Below are 27,331 nucleotides of genomic sequence, written 5' to 3'. Positions count from 1 at the left end.
GTTTCCCTACCAGCATCTACAAACAATTCAATTATGCAGTGTGCACAATATCAAATGAAGAAAGAAAGAAAGAAAGAAAGAATACAACATAAACCTGAAACATGTGCCGAGTGCTCTGCATGCTCACTTAAACTAAAATAGACAAGGTCTTCATAACACAAGGAATTCACTGCTTCAGTTGCCACCAGGCTAAAACGACTGGCATAACATTGTGTTCAAAAGTATAGAAGCAACTTGAATATGGACCACAAAGGCTGATTCGACTTTTGAGACCTGCAAAGCCGACAATCAAATTTAGGGGAAATCAGAAAAGATCAACACTAGAAAAATGAGCGAGAGAAGACAGAGTGCAAATGTCACAACACTGGTTCCAGGAAATGGATAGGAAGCCACACATGTGGATCCAACGCAAGTACAGGTAAACTCAAGTGCTATTTATCGGTGTGGGAGGTCTACCTACATACAAAGAATTGCCCTGGTGGTACTGCTCTGAATTTAGGAAGAAAATCATTTATGTGGTATGAAGAAAATTGAACTGGATACAGCAGCAAAGAGGGGAGCAGAACAAATGAAAAATATCTTCTAAGCCTGGCACAGATGCAAGATGAAGCCAACGGTGAAATGAAGAAACAGTAGAAAATGGGAACCAAACGGGCCAAACCACATGAAAAAAACAAAGCGATAGACTGCAGAAGAAAAAGATTTATGTCGAGAGAAAGAAAATACAACAACACCTACTATGTACAGTGCAGCAGAAGGAAGGGAAAGAAGGAGAATAAATCTCAAGGATACCGCAATAAGCAATGCAGGGTTGGAAATGATGATCGTGTCTGCTACTCATCCGCATGCTTTAATTGTACGCAACATCATGCTAAGCAACAAAATCATGTTATACAAGAGTCTACATAATTGGGGTAGAAAATGTGTCACTAAACACGTTACAAAACCATGTATCATTCAAAGAATCATCTAAGATCACTATCTACCATCCGAGTCTCAAACGTCAATGTTCTTTTCATGACCCAACATTCTTTTCAGTATCCAATCTCTTACTTATGTGGTTCCAAAGAGCTTGTTCTGTGGCCACTGCTATTTAATCACTATGCTCAGTGGTGCTAGAGCAACTTTCAGAGTAGGGGTGCTGCCTTCAATGTTATATCACTATAGTCATAGGAATTGTGAAAAATCCAAGCATCACACAAAAAGCAAGTGTGCCACACCCAATCAGCAGCAGAGAGGTTGGGGTGTACTCTATAAGCAGTGACTCATTGTGGAGCACCAGTGTGGTGGTAGCGCACTGTCATTTACAGACGGCACATTTTCCATTGAAATGGTCACTAAATTTGCATAGACGGTTTGAGTGGTAAAACTAAATAGCGCTAACAAATGTGAGGGTTTGGCCTAACAGCTAGAACAGTCGACCTCAAAGCAGGGGAACCATGTTCGAGTCTCGGCAGGGATCCTCAACATCCTGTGATTCTGGGCAAATCACTTAATCTTCGAGTGCCTAACAAAATAAATGTGTCTGTCTGTAACGTAACTGGTGCTCACACAAAGCACTCTGATACCTTAGGGTCGAGTTTGCGCTATATAAAACTCCAGAAATGTGTGGAGATCCTGTTTCACCGAATGGATATCATTTGCATAGTACCAAGTCAAGCGTCTTGATTTGTTTTTATCCTATTAAAACCTTTGTTTCCATCACAATTCAGAATTACAAAAAATGGACTTCATCTTTTCGTTCCTAATTGCTGATATCTTTAGAACTATGTGTATACTTCATTTACAGACATTTATGTTGTTGTGCATTACGAAAATACTGACAGCTGACAGCCTTTCCTTTTACTCTCTGTAACAAAACAAGATTGCCACTTAGGTCACTTTTAACAAAATACTCCCACTTTGCAGTCAGAGGAATAAACGTAAACACAAGTTTCAAATAAAAGAGCACTTTGTTATAAGATATAGCCTGAAATTTAACCTCTGTCTTTGAATTCACAGCAAATGTGACAAGATGAAGACAACATTTAAAGGCATCTTTAGTGCTCATTCCCCTTCTGAACTCCAGCATGTTTACTTTTGGGGGTGCTACAGCACACCACTACTTGACTATCTTCATACTTTACTAGTCTAGCCTCCTGGAGTCTGCCTGTTTCCCATAGATGAAGATTACTCAAAGTTGATTCAACTTGGATCACACCTCTTCTGCTGCTAGAACAGTCTCCATATTTGTATCCTGGCTACTAATGGCTTATGCAATCAAAGTTTCTAAAGACAAAAACAGTTAAAACTTGAGATCTTATTCCGAGTAACAATGATCATCTTTAGCACCAAAGTCTTCGCCCAGACTGTCTGGGATCCTAACCGAACCCTATCCCGGTGCTCACAAATCCAGGTAAATTGGTTGATGTAACTTCCATATTAATTTATTGAGCAGAAACCTGCTGCTGGTTCCTGAATCCTACCATACCTTAGTCACATCCTCCATCACCTCTTCCCTACTGAAAGGGACTATTCTTAGGGAAAATACATCACTAACAAAGCTTTTCACAGTGCAAGCCCTAATGTCTTACTAAGCAACACATGCAATAATATCCTTATCAGAACCTCCTTTCTGGTAAATTGCCTGTTGCTTAAGCTTAGACAAGCATGCAAAGTGTAGGCAGGAGGCTGTGTCTTTTTCACAAATAGCGGCCAAATTCTGGCATGAACTTCCAAGAAACGTTTATCAGGAAGAGAATCACTTGAAGACTCCCTTGATATCTGCTTTTCTGGTTACGTCTATCATTCAAGTTAATAGTTCATGTTACTGAGACCCTAGAGGCCACTTGTGGTGTACATGGACTTTGGATGTCTATTTAACATAACACAAGTTTGAGAGTATTTTCCTCAAGATGTTCCCGTACATAGAAAATGAGAAAATGTCAGCTGCAAGGTAACACCTCAGACGGAGTCATTTTACTGGTCATAATCAAGTGAAAGCAAAGGGTATGGTCCAGCCCAAACAGCAAATCCCGTGACAGCAAGACTAGAGGACTCAACCATTATGCTCAAATGTGAAAAGGGTGGAGGTCTGTTTATGCAGGAGGGTGCAATCAAGTTATCTTTGGTCAAAGGAAACCACTTCTTGTCTGGGGGAGGGTGAACATAAAAAAAGAGGAGAAAGTAGGACGCCTATGATGGGCAGGGAAGCAGCAACTTGGTCGCTGGTAAACTTCTGACTAGGAGTAGTTAATATAACTAACTTCAAGGTACCTAAACTTTACAAAACTTCTAAATCACATCTAGGTCCCAGGTCCAGGCTACTTCCAAGACATGGCAGAGATCAGGAGTTTTCCCAGATAAAAGAGCTCGGAGAACTGTGTGGTCCGGTGATTCTTCACCGAATTGTTACTATTAAACTCTAAATATGTATTTATTTATGGGATTGTATGCAGTGCTCACATGTCACCTTGTGGACACTTCAGACCACTAGATAAAGATTGGATGAAGCAGTTAAACTGTGAGTTTCGGACAAACATTAGAACAAGAAATCCAGATCTTCCTCTGAGATCCATTGTAACATATGCTGAACCAATGTCTTATCTACATTTACAAGCCAAAGTAACGCTGGGGTGGAGACCTTCTGAAGACAGACACACGGATTTTGAGGAAACAACACTTACCTGCTCTTGGATGTTGAAGTCTGCATAGTTTGCCTGTTGGAGTGACGGCTTCAGCTGCACAGACTGCTCTGTTGTAGGAACGTGGTGGGGAGTCTGGGTAAAGCAAAAATGCATTTCATCATGTTTCTTTACTGGGCATTTGAACCCAGGTAACTCAAGCAAAGACAAAAAGTAAGAACAAGTTATTCACCACAATAAACAGACATTTTGAGTCCAGTAATCCAACGGATATTCCTTCATTCCTGATGTCAGGGGTATTGCTCGTAACTGCTTTTTAGTTTAAATGGCTGCCTGCAGGGACTGTGGGGACATGTACAACATTTTTCTGGTTTCCTTGATAAATCCCTCTATCAGACTTCAACCTGAGTCTGACAAAAATAAAGTAAGCTAGATAAAATTAAAAAGATAGGCCCTGATTTACAAAGAAGGGCATGGAAAAGTCAGGAATCTACTCCTGCAGGCTCTCTCCTAAGTGTGAAGTAGTTTTCAAACTACTGTGTGATTCACTAAGAATCCCAGGACTCCAATGATACTTGTGGACCTCCAAGATTAATCCAATTTAAAAAAAAAAATCTCATGCAGATTTCCCACTAGTTGGAAGACCATCATAGGTAAATGATGCAGAAATGTGTATTTGCAAATATAATCTTAACTTTTATTCATACTCAGGAAAAATATTTCCCCAGTCAAGAAACTTTTTTCCCTACCTCGCATTAAATTTGGGGTATTCTCCTCCCTTTTTACCTTCGAAAAGCCCTTAAATCTGCATTTTATAGGAGTAAATTCTACTGCACGACTGTTGGAGAGGTCTTTTAAAAGCATTAGTTTTGCATTAAGTCAAATAATTTAATTTGAGTGATAAGCCAGTTGATTAGGTGTCACTAAGTCAGAGCCTGCCAGAGAAAAAGCAGAGCAAAATCATATTGATCTTTCCAAACGTGGCCCTTGATCTTTAAGTTATTGGAATACATTTTAGCATGGTTCCATATGAACATATAGTTATTTTGCAACTGAACGAGGTGTGGCTAGCAGGCCATGTGAGCGGACGCACACCGCCACAGCTCCAGTGCTGATCGGGGCATAATCCTTTCAAAAATCACCCCGGGGGCCCCTGTGGTGCATGCCTGCTGTGGGGGGACATAACGCCTGACCACGGCTGCCCCTGCCACCAGCTGAGGGGCGACTGCGGGTGCGGTACAGCAGGTTCACTGGTGGTGCGGCCTACAGGAGAGGTGGGCGGCCTGAGACCGGGGCCCACAGTAACTGACGAGGACGACCGGCCCGCGGCGACGAGTACCGGAAGTGTCCGGGGCTTGGGAGCGGAACCGGAGATAATTTCACCGCCGGATCAGGCGTGTGCACGATCCTCACCGGAGGGCGCCCCGGACCGCGGAGCGACTGAGGGACCGCTGGAGGAGGCACCGAGCCGCGGGACAAGCGGTGGAGTCCGACGGCGTCAGGAGCTTTCTCTGCTGGCACACGAGGGGTGAGGCCCCTCGAGGTCTAATACGGATGCTGCCCCAATACCGTAGGGACTTTCCTTGCCTGCCTGTTCTTCCCCCCTACTCTGGACTGCCTTTCCCTCTCCCCTCGCTCGCCCCCCCCGCCGAAACGCTCATATATCGGAGGCGACACCGGGGGAGGGGCGCTATCTAGACACTGAGTGGAGGCTGCCCTGGGCGCTCCCCCTCCGGCTGTCCCCCGAGCCCTTCCTGGTGGAGAGTGGAGGCCTGGTGAGGATCTGGAGGGCCTCGGAGCCACTGGCTGGGGGTTGCTGTGACTGGACGTCGGAGGCATCTGCGGGAGTGGGCTGTAATCCATCCGGTGGGGGCTGCCTACCAGAGGGTAAAGAACTCCTGTACATGGGGCGAGAGGCGGCGCGTGGACTCCTGTGCTTCTACGTGCCCCCCCCTGCCCCCTGGGGGGGCCCTGCGGGGAGAGCAGCAGCGCCTGGTCATCTGAGAGAACCACGGGGGCGGGTGGCGTGCCCCCCCTCGAAGCGGCCGCCCGCCTGGAGGACCCCCTGAAAGTTGTGAGTGGGCAGAGGGAGACACCAATAACGACCCTGTGACCTCTCTCGCCTCCGCTCCCACAGAGAAAACAGGGAGCTGCCTTGCCTGGGCGGCTGGGGGACCCCCCATTTGAGCGAACTACGCTTTCCATCTGAGGAGAGGACTCCTTGATAGGGAGTTGGGCTGGTTCGGACGGAGCGGAGGAGAGCGCCGTGGGACATCTGAGACCCTCCCTTTTTGTTCCCCCCCCCCCCTTTTGCGGAGACCACGGGCCGTGGGCCACTGACAGAGGTGCGCCCACATCACCACACAACGGACCCTGGGGAGGGGTGCGGACAGGGTCTGAAGCTGCTCCGCGGTCTCTTTGCTCTGTGGGCGGTTAGGCACAACACCCGCAGTCTGATTCTGCCGTCCGGGGAGCTGTCGAGTGAGACCCGCCTTGAGTGTCCGGTGCTGGTGGATCTGCAGGGCCGCGCGCCGGGGATCGGGGTCATCGCCCAGAATGGTTCGGAAGGGCGGGAAGACGGTGGAGAGCTCTGGGGGCCCGGCGACGACGCAGGAAATCCCGCCCACCGGTGGAGACAGGGCTTCGGCGCTGCCCACTGCGCAGCAACAAATATAAGGCCCGAAGATCGATAAACTGGACATCATCCTGCAGGAAATCAGAGACTCTAGGACGGTCCTGGAACAACAAATGGGCACCCTGACGACAAACTTATCCCTACTGAAGGCAGACCACGGAAAGCTGGCGGACAAAGTGAAAGAGCAAGGCTTGACCATTAGCGAGATTAAGCCAGCAGTGTCGGATCATGCTGCCTCTACTCAACAGCTCCAGATTCAGGTCGCCTCGCTTATGGACAGGGTGGAGGATGCAGAAGGTAGGAACCACCAAAACAACATCCGCGTCATAGGCCTTCCGGAACGCTGTGAGGGGACTCGAGCCGCAGACTTTATGGAACAATGGTTTAGGGACCATGTGGCAGACGAGGGTTTGTTACCTTATTTCTGCGTGGAGAGGGCGCATAGAATCCCGACGGGTAAGCCTGTTGCTGGACGACCCCCACGCCCGGTTATTGTGAGAATTCTGAATTACCGGGACAGGGATATACTGCTGCAAAAGGCTAGGGAGAAGGCACTCATCCAGTACGACAATCAGAAAATTTCCCTCTACCCGGACTACACCAACATGGTTCAAAAGCAGAGATCGTCCTATTTGGAGGTGAAACGGAAACTGCAAAAGGCTAACCTCAAATACGCATTGTTGTTTCCGGCCCGTCTCAAAATCATGCACGATGGGGAAACCCACTTCTTTGAGAGCCCGGCGGACGTCGAGGAGTGGTTGGAGGTGACGGGAATGGATGGGAGCCAAGGACCCTCACAGGGACTGCACGCGACGGAATCGAGTGACACCCAGACCGCGAAGGAGAGGAGGCCCCCAGGTCGAGACGTAGTGGGCGGAGGCGTGGACCGTCACGGGAACAGCAGAAGCAGAAGCAATTGGACGCTTTGGCAATGGCAGGGTCCTTCCGAGAGAACCCCAAGAAGATCACGACAGACTCTGAGGATAGTAGGGTTCACTCGGACTCAGACCATAGCGTACTCCTGTTCCCCACAGTAACGCCCCGCACAGTGATGGATAACTGCGAGAACGAAGTTTTGACCGGGAGTAGCTGAACGGATTGCAAACCGTATTGTATTTCTCTATTACTTGATAATGTACTGTACAGTAACTGCTGTTGGGTCTGAGGAGGGAGATAGACTTCACAGGGGTGGCTGACGATGATACTGATGCCTTTGTCCATATCCTGTTGCTACGCTAGGTCGAGACTGGATGAAACTAGTTAAGAATGTAAGGCACGGGTGGTCAGGGACTTAGTTCCCCTGTTACACATTGGTAGCATTGCCCCAAGAACTGTATGCTGTAGAGCTGGCGGAGCCCACTGGGCTGCAAGTGAAGACTGACATGGTGCTCGGCCAACCCCCCGATGGCGAACGCACTGACTCTTTGGTCCTTTCGAGACTTGTTCAATTGTTGGGCCCAGCTTGGTTCTATGGCTGCGCCGTTTTGGTTCTTTCTTGTATTGTGGGTGGGGGGTGGGTATTCTCCTGGCGGTTGTTAAGTAGGGCACAGGCTGGTGGGCGGTGAAGGTTGCAGAGTAGGCACACTTTTGATTATGGCTGATACGAAGGGGAAGTATGGGATCACGACGTGGAATGTGAGTGGGCTGGGGGAGATTCAGAAGAGACACAGGGTACACGCCTTCCTGTTGAGACACCACACTCAGATAGCTTTTCTCCAGGAATCCCAGCTTACTGCATCAGAGGCCCTTAAATTAAGGAAAAAATGGAGGGGCACGATCTTGTCTACGACATACTCTGCTTTCTCTAGAGGCGCAACCATCTGGATTAGACATGGCACACCGTTCCTGGAGGTAGAAAGGAGGGTGGATGATCAGGGACAGTACATATTAGTGAAGGGTACGCTAGATGGCTCACCAGTAGTGCTGGGGTGTATCTATGCCCCGAATTTTGATCAGGATACATTTTTGCAGAGAGTGGGATTGGCGTTAGCGGACTGGACCACTACCCCCTGGATATTAGGTGGGGATTGGAATATGATCATGGATCTGGATCGTGACAGATCACATCCCCCTCTACAGGTGGCGGGGGTCTCTAGATTGACGGAGCTCTTTCGTACATGGGCAGCGGGATGGGGCTTGCAGAATGTCTGGCGCTCCCAGGGAATACTCACATTACTTCCACATACACATGCTCCACACCAGGATCGACCGATTCCTTTGTTCTGAACAGCTGTTATCCAGAATTGAAAATCCAGAATATTTGTCAAAAACCTTTTCGGATCATCGGCCCCTGACGTGCACCCTTATTTGGGGCAAGGTACCTACCCCGGTCCCCACGTGGCGCTTAGACCCGCTCCTACGAGAAGATGGCCCCTTCAGGGCGTCCTTGTCTGAGACACGGGGCAAATACTTGGTTGAAAACTGGGACACGGCTTCTGCGAATTTAGTAGTATGGGATGCCATGAAGGTGGTAGTACGTGGAGCGGCGATTGGGCAACTAGTGGGCGCTCGAAGGGAAATACACCAGAAGCTACAAGACATTGAGGACAGGCTTAAACGGTTGGAGCGGGAGGTAGGGGTTGATCCCACCAGGAGGGGTGAACTACAATTAGAAAACATAGAACACGCGGATATGCTTGAAACTTTACGAGTCATTGATCACAAAGAACACCTCCGTAGACAACATGCAGAGGCCGATAGATGGGGCGCATTGCTAGCCCGTTTGGTTTGGGAGCACCCGGACATCCCGGTGATAACTAGGATTAGGACGCGGGATGGACATCTAGTGGACACGCAAACTGAAATAAATAGGGCGTTCCATGATCACCTGACTGCGCTATATGCGCAACCTACACGTGCCGAGCTAGGTCGAATATCTGCCTTTCTGTCTGAACTCCAAATCCCGGTACTGACCGCAGAGGCCCAAAATGACCTTGAGGGCCCTATCACCCAACACGACATACGGGTGGCTATTAAATCCCTGAACCGCAAGAAGACGCCGGGCATGGATGGACTCCCAGTGGAGTTTTATGCGACCTACTCAGACATCTTGGTGCCGGTCCTGGAGAAAGTCTACCGAGCGGCGCTGGTAGAAGGCCGATTGCCGGAATCCACAATGCAGGCGCTAGTCGTCTCGCTACCTAAACCCAGGAGGGATGCCCTAGAGTTGACAAACTACAGGCCGTTATCGATGCTCTGCACTTAATATAAAATACTCAGCAAAATTATAGCTCTGAGACTGCAGACGCACCTCCAGGCTCTGATCCACAGAGACCAATGCTGGTTTCTTCCGGGTAGGAGCACCTCCATGAACACGCGAAGACTGCACACACTCATGGAGTCCACTCCACCGACCCTCCGTAGGGCGGGTTGTATAGCCTTGGACCTCCCATAAGCTTTTGAATCCCTGGCCTGGTCGTATATGTTCTCGGCTTTGGAGAGATTTGGGATCCCTGCCCCCCTCTTGGCATGGATCAGATTGCTTTATACCGCTCCGTCAGCAAGGGCACGCACGGGGAGACATATGTCTGACGCATACGCGATCCATCGTGGCACTAGACAAGGCTGCCCATTGTCCCCACTGCTCTTTGTCCTTGCCCTGGAACCCCTGGCGGTGGCCCTGCAGACCAGGATGGAACGGAGGGGTATCCCCAGCAGTGGAGTCCAGCATTTGATATCGATTTACGCGGATGATATCCTGTTGTTCCTCCGGGACCTAGAGACTGACCACACGGACATATACGAGATCTTTGAGAACTTCTCCGCAATCTCGGGCCTGACCATCAACCCTGAGAAGTCCATTGGCTTCTACTTTCGGGATACTCCGAATCCCGGTTCTATACCTTTTGGAGCTCACATTATCCCGGTGGCTCCTGCCACATTTAGGTACCTGGGGATTCAGGGCTATAAGCGGCAAGAGGATCAGATAGCGGGTAATATTAACAAAGCTATCTCAAGTCTCCGCGCCTCGGAAGGGTTCTGGACGACATTGCCACTTTCGATCATGGGAAGGATCGCGATTTCTAAAATGGTCATGCTCCCCCGCATACTTTACTTCTTTGTTCATATACCGATGATTCTGCCCCAGTCTATCTTTGACACCCTCAATTTGCTCCTGACCACTCTGATCTGGGGGGCGGGGAGACGACGGATAGGCCTTCGAAAGTTACAGTTGGGCACCAGAGCGGGTGGGCTGGGGGCCCCTGATTTTAGGGGTTACTACTATGCTAGCCAACTCCAATGGCTGTCTTACTGAACGGCGGGATGGAACCTGCACAAAATAGATTTTACAACCACCAGATTGAGACAGGAGAGTTGCATGCCCTGCTACTCCCGGAAAGCAGTATTCCTGTGGAGTGTGATCCACTCCTACGCACAGCCCTGAGATGTTGGCGGAAAGCTTTAGCATATACGTCCACGGCTGAGGCATATGCGGCTAACATTCCCCTGTTGGGTGTTCCGACGCCACAGGGCAGGCTTACGGACAGGGCGCTTCGGTCATGGCACGAGGCGGGCGTGGAAAGAGTTGGGGACTTTTTCGGAGATGACCACCTTCTTACTCATGAGGCCTTTGTGCAGGCCACTGGTGCCCCCCCCCCCCCGGATTGTACCTACTACATACCGCTGTCACGCACTACATGCAACGCAGATGAGCACCACAGCGCCTACAACCCCCACAACACAAACTGGTACATTTGCTATACTACGGGAGGGCACCTAGTGAGATGGTTGTACACGGGGGTTAGGGCGCACGCAGCAGTCTCTCTCACCGCGCTTATGCGAACATGGGCACGCGACACGGGTCACGAGCTGTCCGAAAAAGACTGGGCCACAATTCTAGAACACTCTAGGCGGGTATCTCGCAATGTCCGGTTCAGATTTATACAAGCAATGGTTTTACACAGGGCATACCTGACCCCTATGAGGCTTCATAGGATGTTCCCGGGCTCTCCCCATAACTGTCCACGCTGTGGAGAGGATCTGGCCGCGCTCTTACATATGTTGTGGTTGTGCCCACGCCTCCAGGAGTATTGGCTGGGGGTGTGCCGGACGCTAAGGATGGTCACAAACCTGCAGGTGCCGGAGGAGGCGCTGTACTGTCTGTTGGGTCTGCGCAGAAGACCTAAGGCGCTAAAGGCCCAATTGAAATTACTGGACCTAGCACTGCTGTCGGCACTCAGGACGATCACAATGAGGTGGAATTCCCTAGACCCCCAGGATTACTCCTTTGGCAGGCAGAGGTGCTTAAGTGGGGAAGGGCGGAGGGGACAACGCTTTGGCGTGGCCTCCGGAAATTTCCAATTTCCCTAGAATGGGAGGCTATGCTCATCAAAATGGAGGGTGAGGACCTGGGCCTGGGTGTAGCTAATGGGCCGGAGACCTAGATAGGAACAGTCACATAGAATATATTGAGCAAGGGAGCGCCAGTCAGCCTCATTCTTAGTATTATTACCTGTACTGCCCCACGAGGCAACATACATTACCGTCTACATCAGTCAGTTACGCCCGAACACACTGTAGACGGGAACATTGACCTACCGCCGGGAGATGGGAAGTTCATGTACACAAACGGGTGGGGGGAGGGGGGAGGGTATTGGGATGTTGAGACACTTCCTTTGTATCATAATATATCGCTGCAATGAGACTGAATTGTATATTACTAAGGTTCCAGGACATTTGTCTAGTATCAATGTTGAGAAACGATAAGTTGGGGACATGTATGGGGCGAAAATAGAAAATACCAGCTGATATGTTGACACTGTGTAATGTATTATGGTGATACGTGATACTGCAGCTGTGAATAAAGTTTTTCCCAAAAAAAAAAAGTTTGCAACTGAACAGAGAGTTAAAGGAATTTTTGAACACATCTTCATAAAAATAAAAAAATAATACTCCAGGCTTAGTAGACATTCCTCCTAACTCGAAAAATGTAAATACATTTTAACGTGGGATTTTGCATTGTATCTAACTATAAAAAGCTGCACTTAATTGATATTACATGAACAGTTTATTAAAACAACTATATGTATACTCTTGGGGAAAGCTATGTCAAACAAGTCACTTATAAGCCACATCAGACTAAGATACTATACCCACAATATTCAACCATCTATTTAATGGATATCAGAGTAAAGCAATAACCTATAATGAATAATCAGCCAAGTGTATTTCCTTTTCCATGCTCTGATTGCCAGCGGTGATTTACAATTACTTAATTTATGTTTCCCGGTATTTGTTCTTTTTTTTAATGCTATTGACATTTTGAATAGTTTTGTTTCAGAGAGCGCTCTGTGCGGTGAAGCAAGCATTAGCATCATCCTGACTAAATTCATTGCCCTAAATAGTAACTTTCTCAGATGGATGGAGTAAAAATGTTTTTATTTTATTGTACTTTGGGGCACAATGGCGGCCTGTGAAGAGGTTACAGCGGATCTACACTTGTTGCAGTTTACTGTTTTTGAAACCCTGGGGTGGTAGTCCCTAGCCACAATTTCTGAAGTAAAGGTAGCGGCAGAGGTTAAGCAGATGGTTAGAGGCAAACTAATCTCACGATTTCCTCTATGTATTTAACATTTAACAAAGAGCCAGAGAGGGCAAAATAAATAGTATGCTGTGCCTCTTTCACTAATATCTATATCTATATATAAGGTTGCTAGGCACTCTACCATTAGGAGACGGTGCTGCAGGGTAAACCAGGCGGCGGGACTAGCTCTCACACAGAAGTCAGCATAATGAACTTCAAAGTGTGCTGCACAGTGGAGCACATCACCTGTAAGGAAAACCTGCATTACCAAGGTTGAATTTGAGTATGTGCAGAGGATAGACTTCAGATGGCTCATTGCCTGCACCTGAACATTGTTTCTTTTCAGGGTAAGGCAATAAGTATTACAGACTGTATAACTAATAAAACACGAGAAAGCGAGAAAACCCACTGAATAACTGGGTGTCCCACAGCCTATGCAGAAGGTTTCCTGTTAGTACACACTACTAGAGATTTTATCTGGCCATCTGAAGTAGGCTGTAACCACCACATTCATATTTTAAAGTGTGACTTTTTTGTTGTTTTTGCTTTTAATAAACCAGACAACACCCACTGTTATGATTATTTGCTACTATTCTTTCTTGTGCCCCTAAATGAACTAGCAGAAGTGCCCATTATTGTATCTGGTCTGAACGAATCAGCTTACCTGAGACACTGAAGGCCTTGGGGGCAGCGCCGGGGGTGGCAACCATCCCGCCCGGTTGGCTGAAAAGGAACAATATGCAAATATAAATTAATAGCAACCTCGATAGTTCATTGGCCTTTTAATTTTATATTAACTAGTGTTACACTCTAATATTGTTAGCAATAGTTCTTTGATAGACTTATTGCAATGTGCTTTGAGGTATATTTAGTTCAGTCACAAACTGCGAGACTGGCGCTGAGTGTGTACAAGCTATGCATCACTCGTCGGTAAAGAAAATAATGGCAACACTTGGAGCACTCTCATTCTTAAGCTCTCCCGTGTAACAATTCTATTGCAGCATTAGTTAAGCAACACTACAATACTTACAAACACCACTAAGATTATTTAAATGTCTGCACAACAAAAGAATGCAAGATAAATCACTTTTATGTACAAAACCATAATACACAGGCAGGAGGACGGTGGATGTTGAAAGAAAGATGCACCACACAGTTTAGGAGAAGCCTGCGCATGTTGCGCTTAAGGCAACAAAGGTGCTATGGGAGTGTATGCAAAGATAACCATATATTTAGCACATACTGAGAGTGGATCCGTTGCCCATCTACAGCTGATCTTAATTGTGCAAATTAAGATGTAGTGGTACAAAGTGTAGTGCAGAGCTTCTTAAATTGTGTTACATCTTCTGAGAGTCTGATAAACTAAGCCAGAGTATCAACAAGATATGAACAGAATTCACACCACAATAATAAACATGTAGGTTGCCATCAAACATAACTAAATACTACGTTCAATTAAGAAAGTTTCTCTAATATGTGACATCATCAGCAGTGCATTGCGGGTGCGCGAAATATAGTTAGTACAACTAACTATATAGGAGCAATTACAATGGTTTTGTATGAGTGAAATGTGATACTAAAACTACTTACCTGAGACCAAGCACTGGGACGCCGCCACCGCCGAGAGTCACTGGGGACCGAAGCGAGATTCTGGAGCCCACGCCGCTACCGGCCGAGAGTCAGCTGGGTCATTCTTCGCGCCGCCGCTCCGGGACCACAACTCCCGGCAGGCTTTGCGGGGGCGCGCACTGCTGACGACGCGCCCGCACCAGGAGGTGCTCAAAAGCGGCGCAGAGGCCGGCAGAGGGGGGTGATACTAAAACTACTTACCTGAGACCAAGCACTGGGACGCCGCCACCGCCGAGAGTCACTGGGGACCGAAGCGAGATTCTGAAGCCCACGCCGCTACCGGCCGAGAGTCAGCTGGGTCATTCTTCGCGCAGCCGCTCCGGGACCACAACTCCCGGCAGGCTTTGCGGCGGCGCGCACTGCTGACGACGCGCCCGCACCAGGAGGTGCTCAAAAGCGGCGCAGAGGCAGGCAGAGGGGGTGATACTAAAACTACTTACCTGAGACCAAGCACTGGGACGCCGCCACCGCCGAGAGTCACTGGGGACCGAAGCGAGATTCTGGAGCCCACGCCGCCACCGGCCGAGAGTCAGCTGGGTCATTCTTCGCGCCGCCGCTCCGGGACCACAACTCCTGGCAGGCTTTGCGGCGGCGTGCACTGCTGACGACGCGCCCGCACCAGGAGGTGCTCAAAAGCGGCGCAGAGGCCGCCTCGCAGGACGCCCGGACGAAGCCCAGACAAAGGGCAGATAGTCTTAGACAGTCCGAGACTGTCCGCGACTGGACTGGGCCATACCTCTCGCCTCTGAAGTAAGGAAATTATCTATTACCTATGTACGCTACTGTTTATGGGAAGCTAAGCTGAGTATTCTATTCTTTCATCTTATGTACCGGCAGTACTTGTGACTTGACACATTTTCTTACAAGTGTACCTATCTACTTAATGTCCAGTATGCCAAAAAAAACAGCCCCAATCGTTTCCAAAACATTAGATAACTATCTGGTCCATGTGGTTTCGAAAATAAACAATGACAGGAGACAGTCACTGGGATTAAGCCAGTCTCCTAATCTCCAATTTCTGAGTCCAACCCAATCATACCCACAGGTAGAAACTCAACTGTTGGATGCTCACATTGACTTGATAGATAACAACACTCATGCAGGTGATAATGATGGCCACCATAATGTCCCGGCAGTTGACTCAGAAAATCTTGTTGTAACCGACCCCGAAAATAACGTCAATTCAGACCGTGAGACGCGTGTTGAAATCACAGACGATGACCCCTCTTCCTCTTCTGAAGAGGAAACTCGACCTGCCAGAACTTCTAGAAAAACCCAGCCAAAACGAGCAGGCCTACGATCAGGACTAAGGAAGAAAAGGGCATCTCCTCCTGGGAAAACTAAAGCTAGAAGTTTGGAGTATGGGGTTGATAGCGCCAAATGTATTATGGATGATGAACTGTTCCACAAGATAGCCGATATGATAGATTCCAAAATCAAATCTATCATTAAGCCCCTGATCGCCAAGATTGACAAACTAAACGCTGAGATAAAAAAAATGGGTGGGATCGAGACTAAGGTTGTGGACGAGGTTGATAAATTAGCAATACTAGTGACAAAAGCTGCTCAGGTAACTGAAGAAAATGCTGGGAGCACAACAATGGAGGGGGGCGACTCGATGCCACCTACCCGCCCGGCTCAAGTTCCACCAAGCACCAACAATCACCCTGCGGTAACAGATGGTGGTTTAGCAATACCAAATATCCCGCCTGCACTATGCCAAGAAATAGATCCCCTTCAATTTATAGAAGAAGCCTCTCCAGTGGTACTGGTGTTGGCTAAGGTTCCTATCTCGATGCGGAGCCTGTTCGATGCGGTCGACTTCTCAATCCTCGCATCTTCATATGCCAAGAAGTTTCTAAAGATGCCGGCACGCTGTGTCCCATTAGAATAAACCATTGAAGCGGTTACGTTTATGCTTCACCGTATTTTGAACCTTCAAGTGACTATAGGAAAAGTTTTTCTAAACATGCGTGCATGCTGTTTTGCTAGATAAAGGAACCGAAGCAGTTGATTTCACGCTTCACTCTAAATCGAATAGCAGAGAAACTATAGGATATCGCTATATATACGTGCATACTTCTTCGCAATTTGATTCTTCGAGACCGGGACCGCTGGCTTCCCTTGTCTTCCAACCCAGAGATCTACCTACGTTCGCTAATTACATCCACCACTGTGACCATCGGTCTCTAGTCAGACTCTGCCTAGTCCTTTGTTATTGATATGTTGTACTAGGATACTGTTTGCCCAGAAAGTTTTGAAATTGGATTTCTTCTATTCATTTTGAAAGCCTTGAAGGACCTGGATGGCCATAATAAACTAAATGACTGGCGCCCTGATGAAGGAGTTCCCCACTCTGGCATTTCCGAAACGCGCGTCAGCGCTTTTTTATGTCTGTTTGATGAGAGTTTGAGTGTCATTTTTGCTTAGTTATAGGTACTTAGATGAATGTGTTGCTGTATGAGTATGACTGTGATTTTTTGCTTGGATGAATGAGTCTGCAGAAATGTTTTTAGTGTTTCTTTGAGTTCTGGGCTTACGCTATATTAACTATAAATGTTGTGTGATTCACTGAAATAATGAATTTTTTATAAATGAAAATGAAAATAAAATAATTTAAAAGATTATCAGCTTCTCTGTGGGCAATTGTTAACTTTGGAACCTATTGGTCCGCTTTATTTTTGGGAACCTCCCTTTCATGTTGCTGTTTAAGTTGGCTAATGTTCCACCTCTGGCGACCGGTCAATTGGAATCTCCAGCATCATTGTCCAGCAAGGCGCTGCATTGGTTAACAGGGAATATGCAGATGGCGCCAGGAGGGAAACAGCAACTAGCGGGCGAAATCAAGGCAGTGAAAAGGGTTACCTGGATTGGGAACCGACCAAAAAGGTTCATAGGAGACTATGTAGCAGTGACTTTCTCCCACCCGGCTGTTTTACCCAATGTGTTGATCAACATTCTTCCGCCACAAAGAAGAAGTGGGACTGTTGTTCCCCTCACTTTAAAATTTTTCTACGGTGAACAACAAAATGTAACATTCCCTAAGACCCCGGGGCCTGTATGGGACACTGTGAGAAACAGACAAGGAATAAAGGCACCAGCTAACGAATGGGGAATGCCTTTGGGAAATAGATGTGAGAAGTTGGCCTGGTATATAATGCTCACTAATTCTAGTGATCACTTTGTACCATGCCAAGCAACCCTTATGATGATGGTTGTAATTCAACCTTGTAGACCAGTTATCCTAGTGGTAACGTGGACAAAGCAGTCTTAGGCTAAACTCTGAAAGGCATGTGAAGCCAGCTGTTATACCACACACAACCCCCTTGAATACCAAATGAAAGGGACACCACACAGATATATATTGAAAATATATATTGATTTATTAACTATTAAAATCCCCTGGACTCTTTATGAGCACAGAAGCACAAGCGTTAAATCACAAGACAGTTTAAAATACACAAAAGTTGCACAATATGGATGAGCCCTAGGGGCCACCTAAACCATATACTAAGAAAGTGGTATAAGAGATACCAGGAGGAAAGTGAAGAGGCCTAGGGCCTTGGGAATCGCTGGAGCTATTCGAGACTGGAGTTAACTAAGTCGGGAAAGGCCCACGGGACTCGGGTGCAGTGTTCAAAGTGCACGCACTTCTCAATACAAAGTCTATGGTGCGTAAAAAGCACAAAGTTAGAAAGTTAGGAACCTTCCGAGTGACCTACGGAGCTGAAACTTAAAACACAGGCCCTTGGGATGTGTACCAGTGCAGAAGCACCGGCGGAGCTGAGTTACCTCACCCACAGGAAGCGGGTGCACAGGGTCGAAGTTGTGTCGGGTTTCGTCACGCTGGTCGATGGTGCTTGGAGCTGAAGATGCTGCAGGCGGCTCGATGAGAAGAGTTCCGGTGGATCCAAGGGTGGATCTGAAGATGTGAAGACCTGAAAGCAGAGGGGACAGTGTTCAAAGTCACTAGCCAGTGACTACCGTGGAACCAGATTGGAACCAGGCGATGTCGGGTGCAAACAGGCGTTGTCGGGTAGCTTCTTTCTGCAGCCACGTGGATACCCGGGGTCGAGGACGTCCAGGAGTCGGTCACGAGCTGTCCCACGTAGGCTTCTCGCTGTTGGCGGTGTCGGCGACCTGATCGGAGCAAACAGGCCTTGGCAAATGCAAGCCACGCAGAAGTTGAAAGATGCTGTTCACTCGGACCAGCAAGGTCAGAGCGGGTGCTCCTTTTTACAGGAGCTTGGGTAGGTCTGGAGCAACCAGACCTGCTGTTTAAATCTTCGGGTTCGTCGCCAAGATGGCCGCTGGCCGCGTGGCTAGTGGCCGGGATGGCGCGTCGAGTGGCACAATGCAAAAGGGCCCCACGCAGATCGTGGAGATGCTGGAGGGCTGATCTTCGGTGCAAGGGCTGCTCGGTGGTGGGGGTTCTCAATCCCCAAAGCACAACGTCGAGGATGCCTCAGAAGCTGCGCAGTCAGCTTTTCGAGTGTCTTTCAAGAGGTCCGGTCCCACGTCACTCGGTGCCTCCACGGGTCCCTTCTTCGCAGGGACTGTGGATCGGGCTCTGAGAGGTCTGGGAGTCTGGTTCTTGTCGGGCTCTGGGCTCGGTCTCCGGCGGGAGGCGGCGGCAAAGCAGACGTCGAGTTGCTGGTTGGTACCTGTGTTCACAGGGTGGCCACTCCTAGGCCACAAGGGAGATTCTCTTCAGTCTTCTGTGCAGCAGAATGTCGAAGTCCAGTCTTCTTCTTGTTTAAAGTTGATTTCAGGATGATCTGCCGTGCAATGGCACTGCTCCCCCTCTTATTCCCAAACTGGGGGTGGATCACCTACTAGGTCCCTCCTCTGGGAGGAACCAGGAAGGGGGGCGGTTACACCCCCTTTCCTTTGTCCAGCTCCGCGCCAGGACTGGGGCTGGAAGGCCCCAGAACCGGTTTGGACTGGCCTATGCACGGGGACACCTTGTGTGCCCCGGGCATGTCTGATTCTATTCAGCCCTGTCCTACCCAATACACAAAATCCTAGAGCACCATCTCACATATTTCCAAGCACTCTGCCTCCAGGATTGATGAGGCCTTCCATAGGAGTGGCTGATAGGAACATATGTGTCCAGTTTAGGGTTAGGCACAGACATACTGTACCTAAGTAAGAGGTGGTTACACCGACTTACCCCAGCTGAGTGATCAGCCAGTTGTGTCAAATATGGAGGCCAGGCCAGGGGTGGCACAATACGTGCTGCAGCCCCTGGTAGGCCTTGGATACACCTATGCCCTGGGCACCTAGGGTGCACTAATACAGGGGCTCATAAGGTGAACCAGTTCCAATTCGTAATGCACCTAAAGTGCATTGGCAGTAATTTAGAGAGAGAACAGCAGGCTGTGGGTCTGATTAGCAGGCCCACAGCCACATTAAGTCAGAAACCAGTGAAGCAAAAAGCAAAAATTTGGGGTGACCATAGGATAGCAGACCCTACTCTCCTACATAACCCCCCCCCCAAACGCAGGGACATTAGACTAACCTTGACCAGTTGTGTCTTCATGTTCTAAGTGGAAGTACCTGGAGAGACCATCTGCGTTGCCATGGTCAGTCCCTGGGCGGTGCTCCACTGTAAAGTCCATCCCCTGTAGGGAAATGGACCACCTGAGTAGTTTGGGGTTTTCACCCTTCATCTGATTAAGCCATAGGAGGGGCTTATGGTCGGTCTGAATCTTGAAGTGAGTGCCAAATAAGTATGGTCTCAACTTCTTCAGGGCCCACACCACAGCAAAGGCCTCCCTCTCTATAGCTGACCAACGTTTCTCTCTGGGGGTCAGCCTTCTGCTAATGAAAGCAATGGGCTGGTCCTGGCCATCTACATTAAGCTGTGAAAGCAAGGGTCCCACTCCCAACTCAGAAGCATCTGTTTGGACAATGAACTCTCTTGAGTAGTCAGGACTCTTCAGGATAGGTGCAGAGCACATGGCCTTCTTCAGGTCATCAAATGCCTTTTGACAGATTTCTGTCCACTGAACCTTTTTGGGCATCTTCTTGGATGTCAGATCATTAAGAGGAGTCACAATGGACCCATAGTTCTTAACAAACTTCCTGTAGTACCCAGTCAGGCCCAAGAAAGCTCTGACCTGAGTCTGGGTAGTTGGAGGGGACCAGTCCTTGATGGTCTGGATCTTACTCTCCAGTGGTTGAACTTGGCCTCCACCTACAAGGTGGCCCAGGTATACAACCTTGCTCTGCCCTATCTGGCATTTTGTTGCCTTGATAGTGAGGCCTGCCTTCTGCAGAGCCTCAAGCACTTCCTTCAGGTGGATCAGGTGATCCTCCCAGGTGGAGCTAAAGACAGCAATATCGTCCAGATAAGCTGCACAAAAGTCATCCAACCCAGTGAGGACTTGGTTCACCAACCTTTGGAAGGTGGCAGGTGCATTTTTCAAACCAAAGGGCATCACCACAAACTGATAATGCCCACTAGGGGTAGAAAATGCTGTCTTGGCTTTAGACTCCTCAGCTAACCTGATTTGCCAGTAGCCAGCTGTCAAGTCAAATGTGCTCAAATATTTGGCAGAAGCCAACTTGTCAATGAGCTCATCTGCCCTTGGAATAGGGTGTGCATCTGTCCTGGTGACAGCATTGAGTCCTCTGTAATCCACACAGAACCTCATCTCTCTCTTGCCATCTTTGGTGTGAGGTTTGGGGACCAGAACCACTGGGCTAGCCCAGGGGCTCTCTGAAGGCTCAATGACACCTAATTCCAGCATCTTTTGCACCTCAGTCTTTATACAGTCCCTGACGTGGTCAGGTTGCCTGTAAATTTTGCTCTTTACAGGAAGACTGTCACCAGTGTCCACCACATGTGTACACCAGTTAGTCTGACTGGGTGTCAAGGAGAACATATGCCTGTATGCCTGTAGAACTTGTCTGCAGTCATGTTGCTGATGTTCAGTGAGGCTGCCACCTAAGGCCACACCATCAACTGAGCCATCCTCAGGGTTCTGAGTGAGCAGGTCTGGGAGAGGGTCACTCTCTTCCTCCTGTCCCTCATCTGTAGCCATGAGCAAGCCCATGTCTGCCCTGCTGACATATGCCTTCAATCTGTTCACATGGAGCACCCTGTGGGGGCTCCTGGGAGTTCCTAGGTCCACCAAGTAGGTAACCTCTCCCTTCTTTTCCAGAATTGTATGGGGTCCAGACCATTTGTCTTGGAGTGCTGCTGGGGCCACTGGCTCCAACACCCATACCTTCTGTCCAGGCTGAAATTCAACAAGGACAGCCTTTTGGTCATGCCAAGCTTTTTGTAATTCTTGGCTGGCCTCAAGGTTTTTGGATGCCTTTTCCATGTACTCTGCCATCCTGGAGCGGAGACCAAGTACATAGTCCACTATGTCCTGTTTAGGCTTTTTGAGAGGTAACTCCCATCCTTCCTTCACAAGACACAGGGGTCCTCTTACAGGGTGCCCAAACAACAATTCAAAGGGGCTGAAGCCAACCCCCTTTTGAGGGACCTCTCTGTAAGCGAACAAAAGGCAGGGCAGAAGGATGTCCCATCTTCGCCTGAGCTTTTCAGGTAATCCTTTAATCATGCCCTTTAGGGTCTTGTTAAATCTCCCAACAAGCCCATTGCATTGTGGGTGATAAGGAGTGGTGAACTTGTAGTTTACACCACATTCCTTCCACATAGCTGTCAAATATCCAGACATGAAGTTGGCATCTCTATCTGATATTACCTCCTTAGGAAACCCCACTCTGGAGAAAACTCCAAGTAAGGCCCTGGCCACAACAGGAGCTGTTGTGGTCCTAAGGGGAATTGCCTCTGGGTACCTGGTGGCATGATCCACTACCACCAGTATGAATCTGTGCCCAGATGCTGTAGGGGGATCCATTGGACCAACAATATCAATCCCCACTCTCTCAAAGGGAACCCCCACCACAGGTAGTGGTATCAGGGGGGCCTTTGTTGTTCCACCTGCTTTACCACTGGCTTGGCAGGTTTCACAGGAGCGACAAAACTCCTTGGTGTCTTCAGACATGTGAGGCCAGTGAAAGTGAGGGACAAGCCTGTCCCAAGTCTTGTTCTGGCCTAGGTGTCCTGCTAAAGGAATATCATGGGCCAAGGTGAGTAGGAAGCCCCTAAATTGCAGAGGTATAACCAACCTCCTGGTAGCACCAGGCTTGGGGTCTCTAGCCTCTGAATAAAGGAGTCCATCGTCCCAATATACTTTATGGGCACCTTGAGCATTCCCAGCAGCCTCAGCAGCAGCCTGCTGTCTGAGGGGTTCAAGAGAAGGACAGGTTAACTGAGCCTGCCCCAAGTCTGCCCTAGAAGGTCCCCCTGTCCCCAGAAACTCAACCTGATCAGGTTCAAGTTCTTCAGGGACAGTTCCTTCAGGGGTCTCAAGATCAGTTTCCTGTGAAGCCTGATCCTCACTTGTAGGCAGTTGGGAAGGCGCAGCCTTAACCCTCCTGTTCTTCTTCTTGGGAGGTACTTGGTCCATTGTTCCAGGATCCAAGACCTGAGGTTCAGAGAGGCACTTTTTGGCCTGTGACCTGGTCACAGCAAGGACATGTGATGATATCCCTAACATCTCTGCATGAGTCCTGTACTCAACTTCTGACCATAGAGAGTTCTCCAGGTCATTGCCCAACAAACATTCTACTGGGAGATCAGCACTAACCACAACTTTCTTTAGGCCAGTTACCCCTCCCCAGGAAAAGTTAACAAGTGCCACACTATGTGTAGTAGTGACATTGCTGGCATTGGTCACCAGGTAATCATCGCCTGGCATGTATTGTCCAGGGTCCACAAAGTTAGGTGTCACCATAGTGACACTGGCACATGTGTCCCTGTAAGCTTGAGCCACTTTGTTGTTAATCAAAGGTGTCTGTCTGTATTTGCCCAGGTTACTGGGACTTATGTCAGGGGTCAAATCTATGTCCCCTTCACAAACCAGAACAGCCTGTGTAAGGGTTCTGACTAGGTCAGAATCTCCTTCAGTTCCCAAAGTGATTCCCACTAATCCCTTGGCTTGAGGACCAACACTGCTAACTGTACTAGTGGGTGCAGGTGCCTTAGGGGCTGCAGTGCTGGGGGCTCCACCCTTTTTACACTCACTTGTCCAGTGAGAGGTGTTCTTACAAGTTTTACACCAGGGTTTCTTCTGACCTTCTTTCTTCTTCTTCTTGGAAGTTTGGGACCCACCCTCTGTCTCAGTTTGGGGCCCTGTTGAAGACTTCTGGTCTTTAGCTTTCTGCTCCCCACCCTTCTGGTCTGTTTTCTTCTGGTCACCACCCTGGTTCTGGTTCTGGTTCTTTTGCTTAACTCTGGTTCTTACCCATTTATCTGCCCTCTTTCCCAATTCTTGGGGAGAGGTCAAATCTGAGTCAACCAAATGTTGATGCAACTGCTGGTTCTGACAATTATTTAAAATGTGTTCTCTCATCAGCAAATTATACAATCCTTCATAGTCTGTAACCTTGCTTCCCAGCAACCATCCCTCCAGAGCCTTAGTGGCACACTCAACAAATTCAGACCAGTCCTGAGTCTGTGTCTTCTGGGTATCTCTGAACATTAACCTGTACTGTTCAGTGGTTAAGCCTAACCCATCAATCAGAGCACTCTTCAGGACCAGGTAGTTTCTAGAATCCCCATCACTAACTGTGAGGAGTCTGTCTCGGCCTCTACCTTCAAAGGAGAGCCACAAGATTACTGCCCACTGCTCCTGAGGGATCTGCTGTACTCTGCAGGCTCTCTCCATTGCAGTAATCCATTTATGGATATCATCCCCAGCTTTGTAGGGGGGCACAATCTTACTCAGGTTTCTATTATCAAAAGACCTGTCTTTATCCTTGTGGATATTGCTGCCACCAGTGGGTTCTATTACCCCACTCTCTCTAGGCTGTCTTGCTCTAGCAAGTTTCTCTTGGGCCAGGGCAATCTCTAACTCTTGTCTCTGGACTCTCAATTCAGCCTCTCTAATTTGAGATTCTCTCAATTTGGTCTCATGTTCCCTTCTCTGAGGGCTAGTCATCCTCCTTCTGGAGTGACCATGAGAACCTCTAGAAGCATAGGAGTTGTCAGAGTCACCTGAGTGAATCCTTCTCCTCCTAGGCTCCTGGTTAAGTCCACCTGGGGGTCTGAATGGGTTGTTACCTGATTCATTCCCAAGTTGACTTAAGTTAGCCTGGTTCAGTCTACTGACCAGCACCTGACTATCTCTGTCATCATCTGACTCACTGCTTTCCACCTCCTCCTCCTCTTCTTCTTCCTCTACATCTACCTGAGGAGCTCCAGTGGTGGAGGCTTCCTCATCTACCAGGATGATAGGGGCAGGGGGGTCTACAGTGTCATCCTCTGAAGGATGGCCTCCTTCAGCATTCCCTGTGGGGTTTGCTTTAGAGGTCTTTAGAGCCTCAGACTGATCCAAGAGCTCTCTTAGGTGGTCTGTAGTAGGGGAAGGCCCTGTCTTCAGACCCCTTAAGACACAAAGCTGTCTTAATTCCTTAAAGGGAAAAATAGCAAACTGGGATGGTGCCCTTGGAGGGTCACTCTCAACAGGAGTAAGTCCACTGGACCCCTCTGTTCCAGACATTGCTCTAGTGTGGGTGGATGTGTTGCAATCTACCTACACTGGTGTTTACCTACTAAACCTATCTAGTAGTTGTAGCTAGGGTGTGCTACTCCCTTTACTCTACAACAACTAAGTTCAGTAGAACTTAAGTATACTAGTCTTGTTTTATATGTACCTAGCAGGTACCTGTATGATCTTTCAAATGATAATCTCAAAGATTGTAATGGTAAAACAACAGCAAGCTCAGATCCCAATCCGCTGCTCACCAATGTGAGAAGTTGGCCTGGTATATAATGCTCACTAATTCTAGTGATCACTTTGTACCATGCCAAGCAACCCTTATGATGATGGTTGTAATTCAACCTTGTAGACCAGTTATCCTAGTGGTAACGTGGACAAAGCAGTCTTAGGCTAAACTCTGAAAGGCATGTGAAGCCAGCTGTTATACCACACACAACCCCCTTGAATACCAAATGAAAGGGACACCACACAGATATATATTGAAAATATATATTGATTTATTAACTATTAAAATCCCCTGGACTCTTTATGAGCACAGAAGCACAAGCGTTAAATCACAAGACAGTTTAAAATACACAAAAGTTGCACAATATGGATGAGCCCTAGGGGCCACCTAAACCATATACTAAGAAAGTGGTATAAGAGATACCAGGAGGAAAGTGAAGAGGCCTAGGGCCTTGGGAATCGCTGGAGCTATTCGAGACTGGAGTTAACTAAGTCGGGAAAGGCCCACGGGACTCGGGTGCAGTGTTCAAAGTGCACGCACTTCTCAATACAAAGTCTATGGTGCGTAAAAAGCACAAAGTTAGAAAGTTAGGAACCTTCCGAGTGACCTACGGAGCTGAAACTTAAAACACAGGCCCTTGGGATGTGTACCAGTGCAGGAGCACCGGCGGAGCTGAGTTACCTCACCCACAGGAAGCGGGTGCACAGGGTCGAAGTTGTGTCGGGTTTCGTCACGCTGGTCGATGGTGCTTGGAGCTGAAGATGCTGCAGGCGGCTCGATGAGAAGAGTTCCGGTGGATCCAAGGGTGGATCTGAAGATGTGAAGACCTGAAAGCAGAGGGGACAGTGTTCAAAGTCACTAGCCAGTGACTACCGTGGAACCAGATTGGAACCAGGCGATGTCGGGTGCAAACAGGCGTTGTCGGGTAGCTTCTTTCTGCAGCCACGTGGATACCCGGAGTCGAGGACGTCCAGGAGTCGGTCACGAGCTGTCCCACGTAGGCTTCTCGCTGTTGGCGGTGTCGGCGACCTGATCGGAGCAAACAGGCCTTGGCAAATGCAAGCCACGCAGAAGTTGAAAGATGCTGTTCACTCGGACCAGCAAGGTCAGAGCGGGTGCTCCTTTTTACAGGAGCTTGGGTAGGTCTGGAGCAACCAGACCTGCTGTTTAAATCTTCGGGTTCGTCGCCAAGATGGCCGCTGGTCGCGTGGCTAGTGGCCGGGATGGCGCGTCGAGTGGCACAATGCAAAAGGGCCCCACGCAGATCGTGGAGATGCTGGAGGGCTGATCTTCGGTGCAAGGGCTGCTCGGTGGTGGGGGTTCTCAATCCCCAAAGCACAACGTCGAGGATGCCTCAGAAGCTGCGCAGTCAGCTTTTCGAGTGTCTTTCAAGAGGTCCGGTCCCACGTCACTCGGTGCCTCCACGGGTCCCTTCTTCGCAGGGACTGTGGATCGGGCTCTGAGAGGTCTGGGAGTCTGGTTCTTGTCGGGCTCTGGGCTCGGTCTCCGGCGGGAGGCGGCGGCAAAGCAGACGTCGAATTGCTGGTTGGTACCTGTGTTCACAGGGTGGCCACTCCTAGGCCACAAGGGAGATTCTCTTCAGTCTTCTGTGCAGCAGAATGTCGAAGTCCAGTCTTCTTCTTGTTTAAAGTTGATTTCAGGATGATCTGCCGTGCAATGGCACTGCTCCCCCTCTTATTCCCAAACTGGGGGTGGATCACCTACTAGGTCCCTCCTCTGGGAGGAACCAGGAAGGGGGGCGGTTACACCCCCTTTCCTTTGTCCAGCTCCGCGCCAGGACTGGGGCTGGAAGGCCCCAGAACCGGTTTGGACTGGCCTATGCACGGGGACACCTTGTGTGCCCCGGGCATGTCTGATTCTATTCAGCCCTGTCCTACCCAATACACAAAATCCTGTCTGGGGTGGTGCTCGCACCTCCCAAGGCAGGAAACCCTTTGTCCAGGCCACCATCTGCCGAGTTTCGGTCAGCAGCAGGAGGCCAGACTTGTGTCTGTGGTGGCAGCGTCCATTTTGTGAAGCTGAGGCTCTGTTTAACTTTAACCGGGGTTAAGGCTACGCACATGTCGTGTCCCTCTAGAAGGGTGGAATGCT

The 27,331-nt window shown here is 48.8% G+C and overlaps 1 protein-coding gene across 6 annotated transcripts in view; it reads right to left on the bottom strand.

Annotated features, from left to right (window-relative positions):
• REPS2 (RALBP1 associated Eps domain containing 2) overlaps positions 1-27,331 on the bottom strand; it is a 1,031,179-nt gene that overhangs the window by 248,492 nt on the left and 755,356 nt on the right. For all 6 annotated transcript variants that reach the window (XM_086934261.1, XM_086934263.1, XM_086934264.1 and 3 more), the window contains 2 exons: positions 13,446-13,504; positions 3,666-3,758 (listed from right to left, as the gene is read on the bottom strand). In XM_086934261.1, the coding sequence (XP_086790387.1) occupies positions 3,666-3,758; positions 13,446-13,504 (152 nt within the window). The remainder of the gene's footprint in view (positions 1-3,665; positions 3,759-13,445; positions 13,505-27,331) is intronic.

Source organism: Lissotriton vulgaris, chromosome 8, assembly GCF_964263255.1.
Source record: "Lissotriton vulgaris chromosome 8, aLisVul1.2, whole genome shotgun sequence".
Classification (NCBI taxonomy): domain Eukaryota; kingdom Metazoa; phylum Chordata; class Amphibia; order Caudata; family Salamandridae; genus Lissotriton; species Lissotriton vulgaris.
Note: the sequence above shows the minus strand (reverse complement) of the source record. Positions and strands in the feature narration are given on the sequence as shown.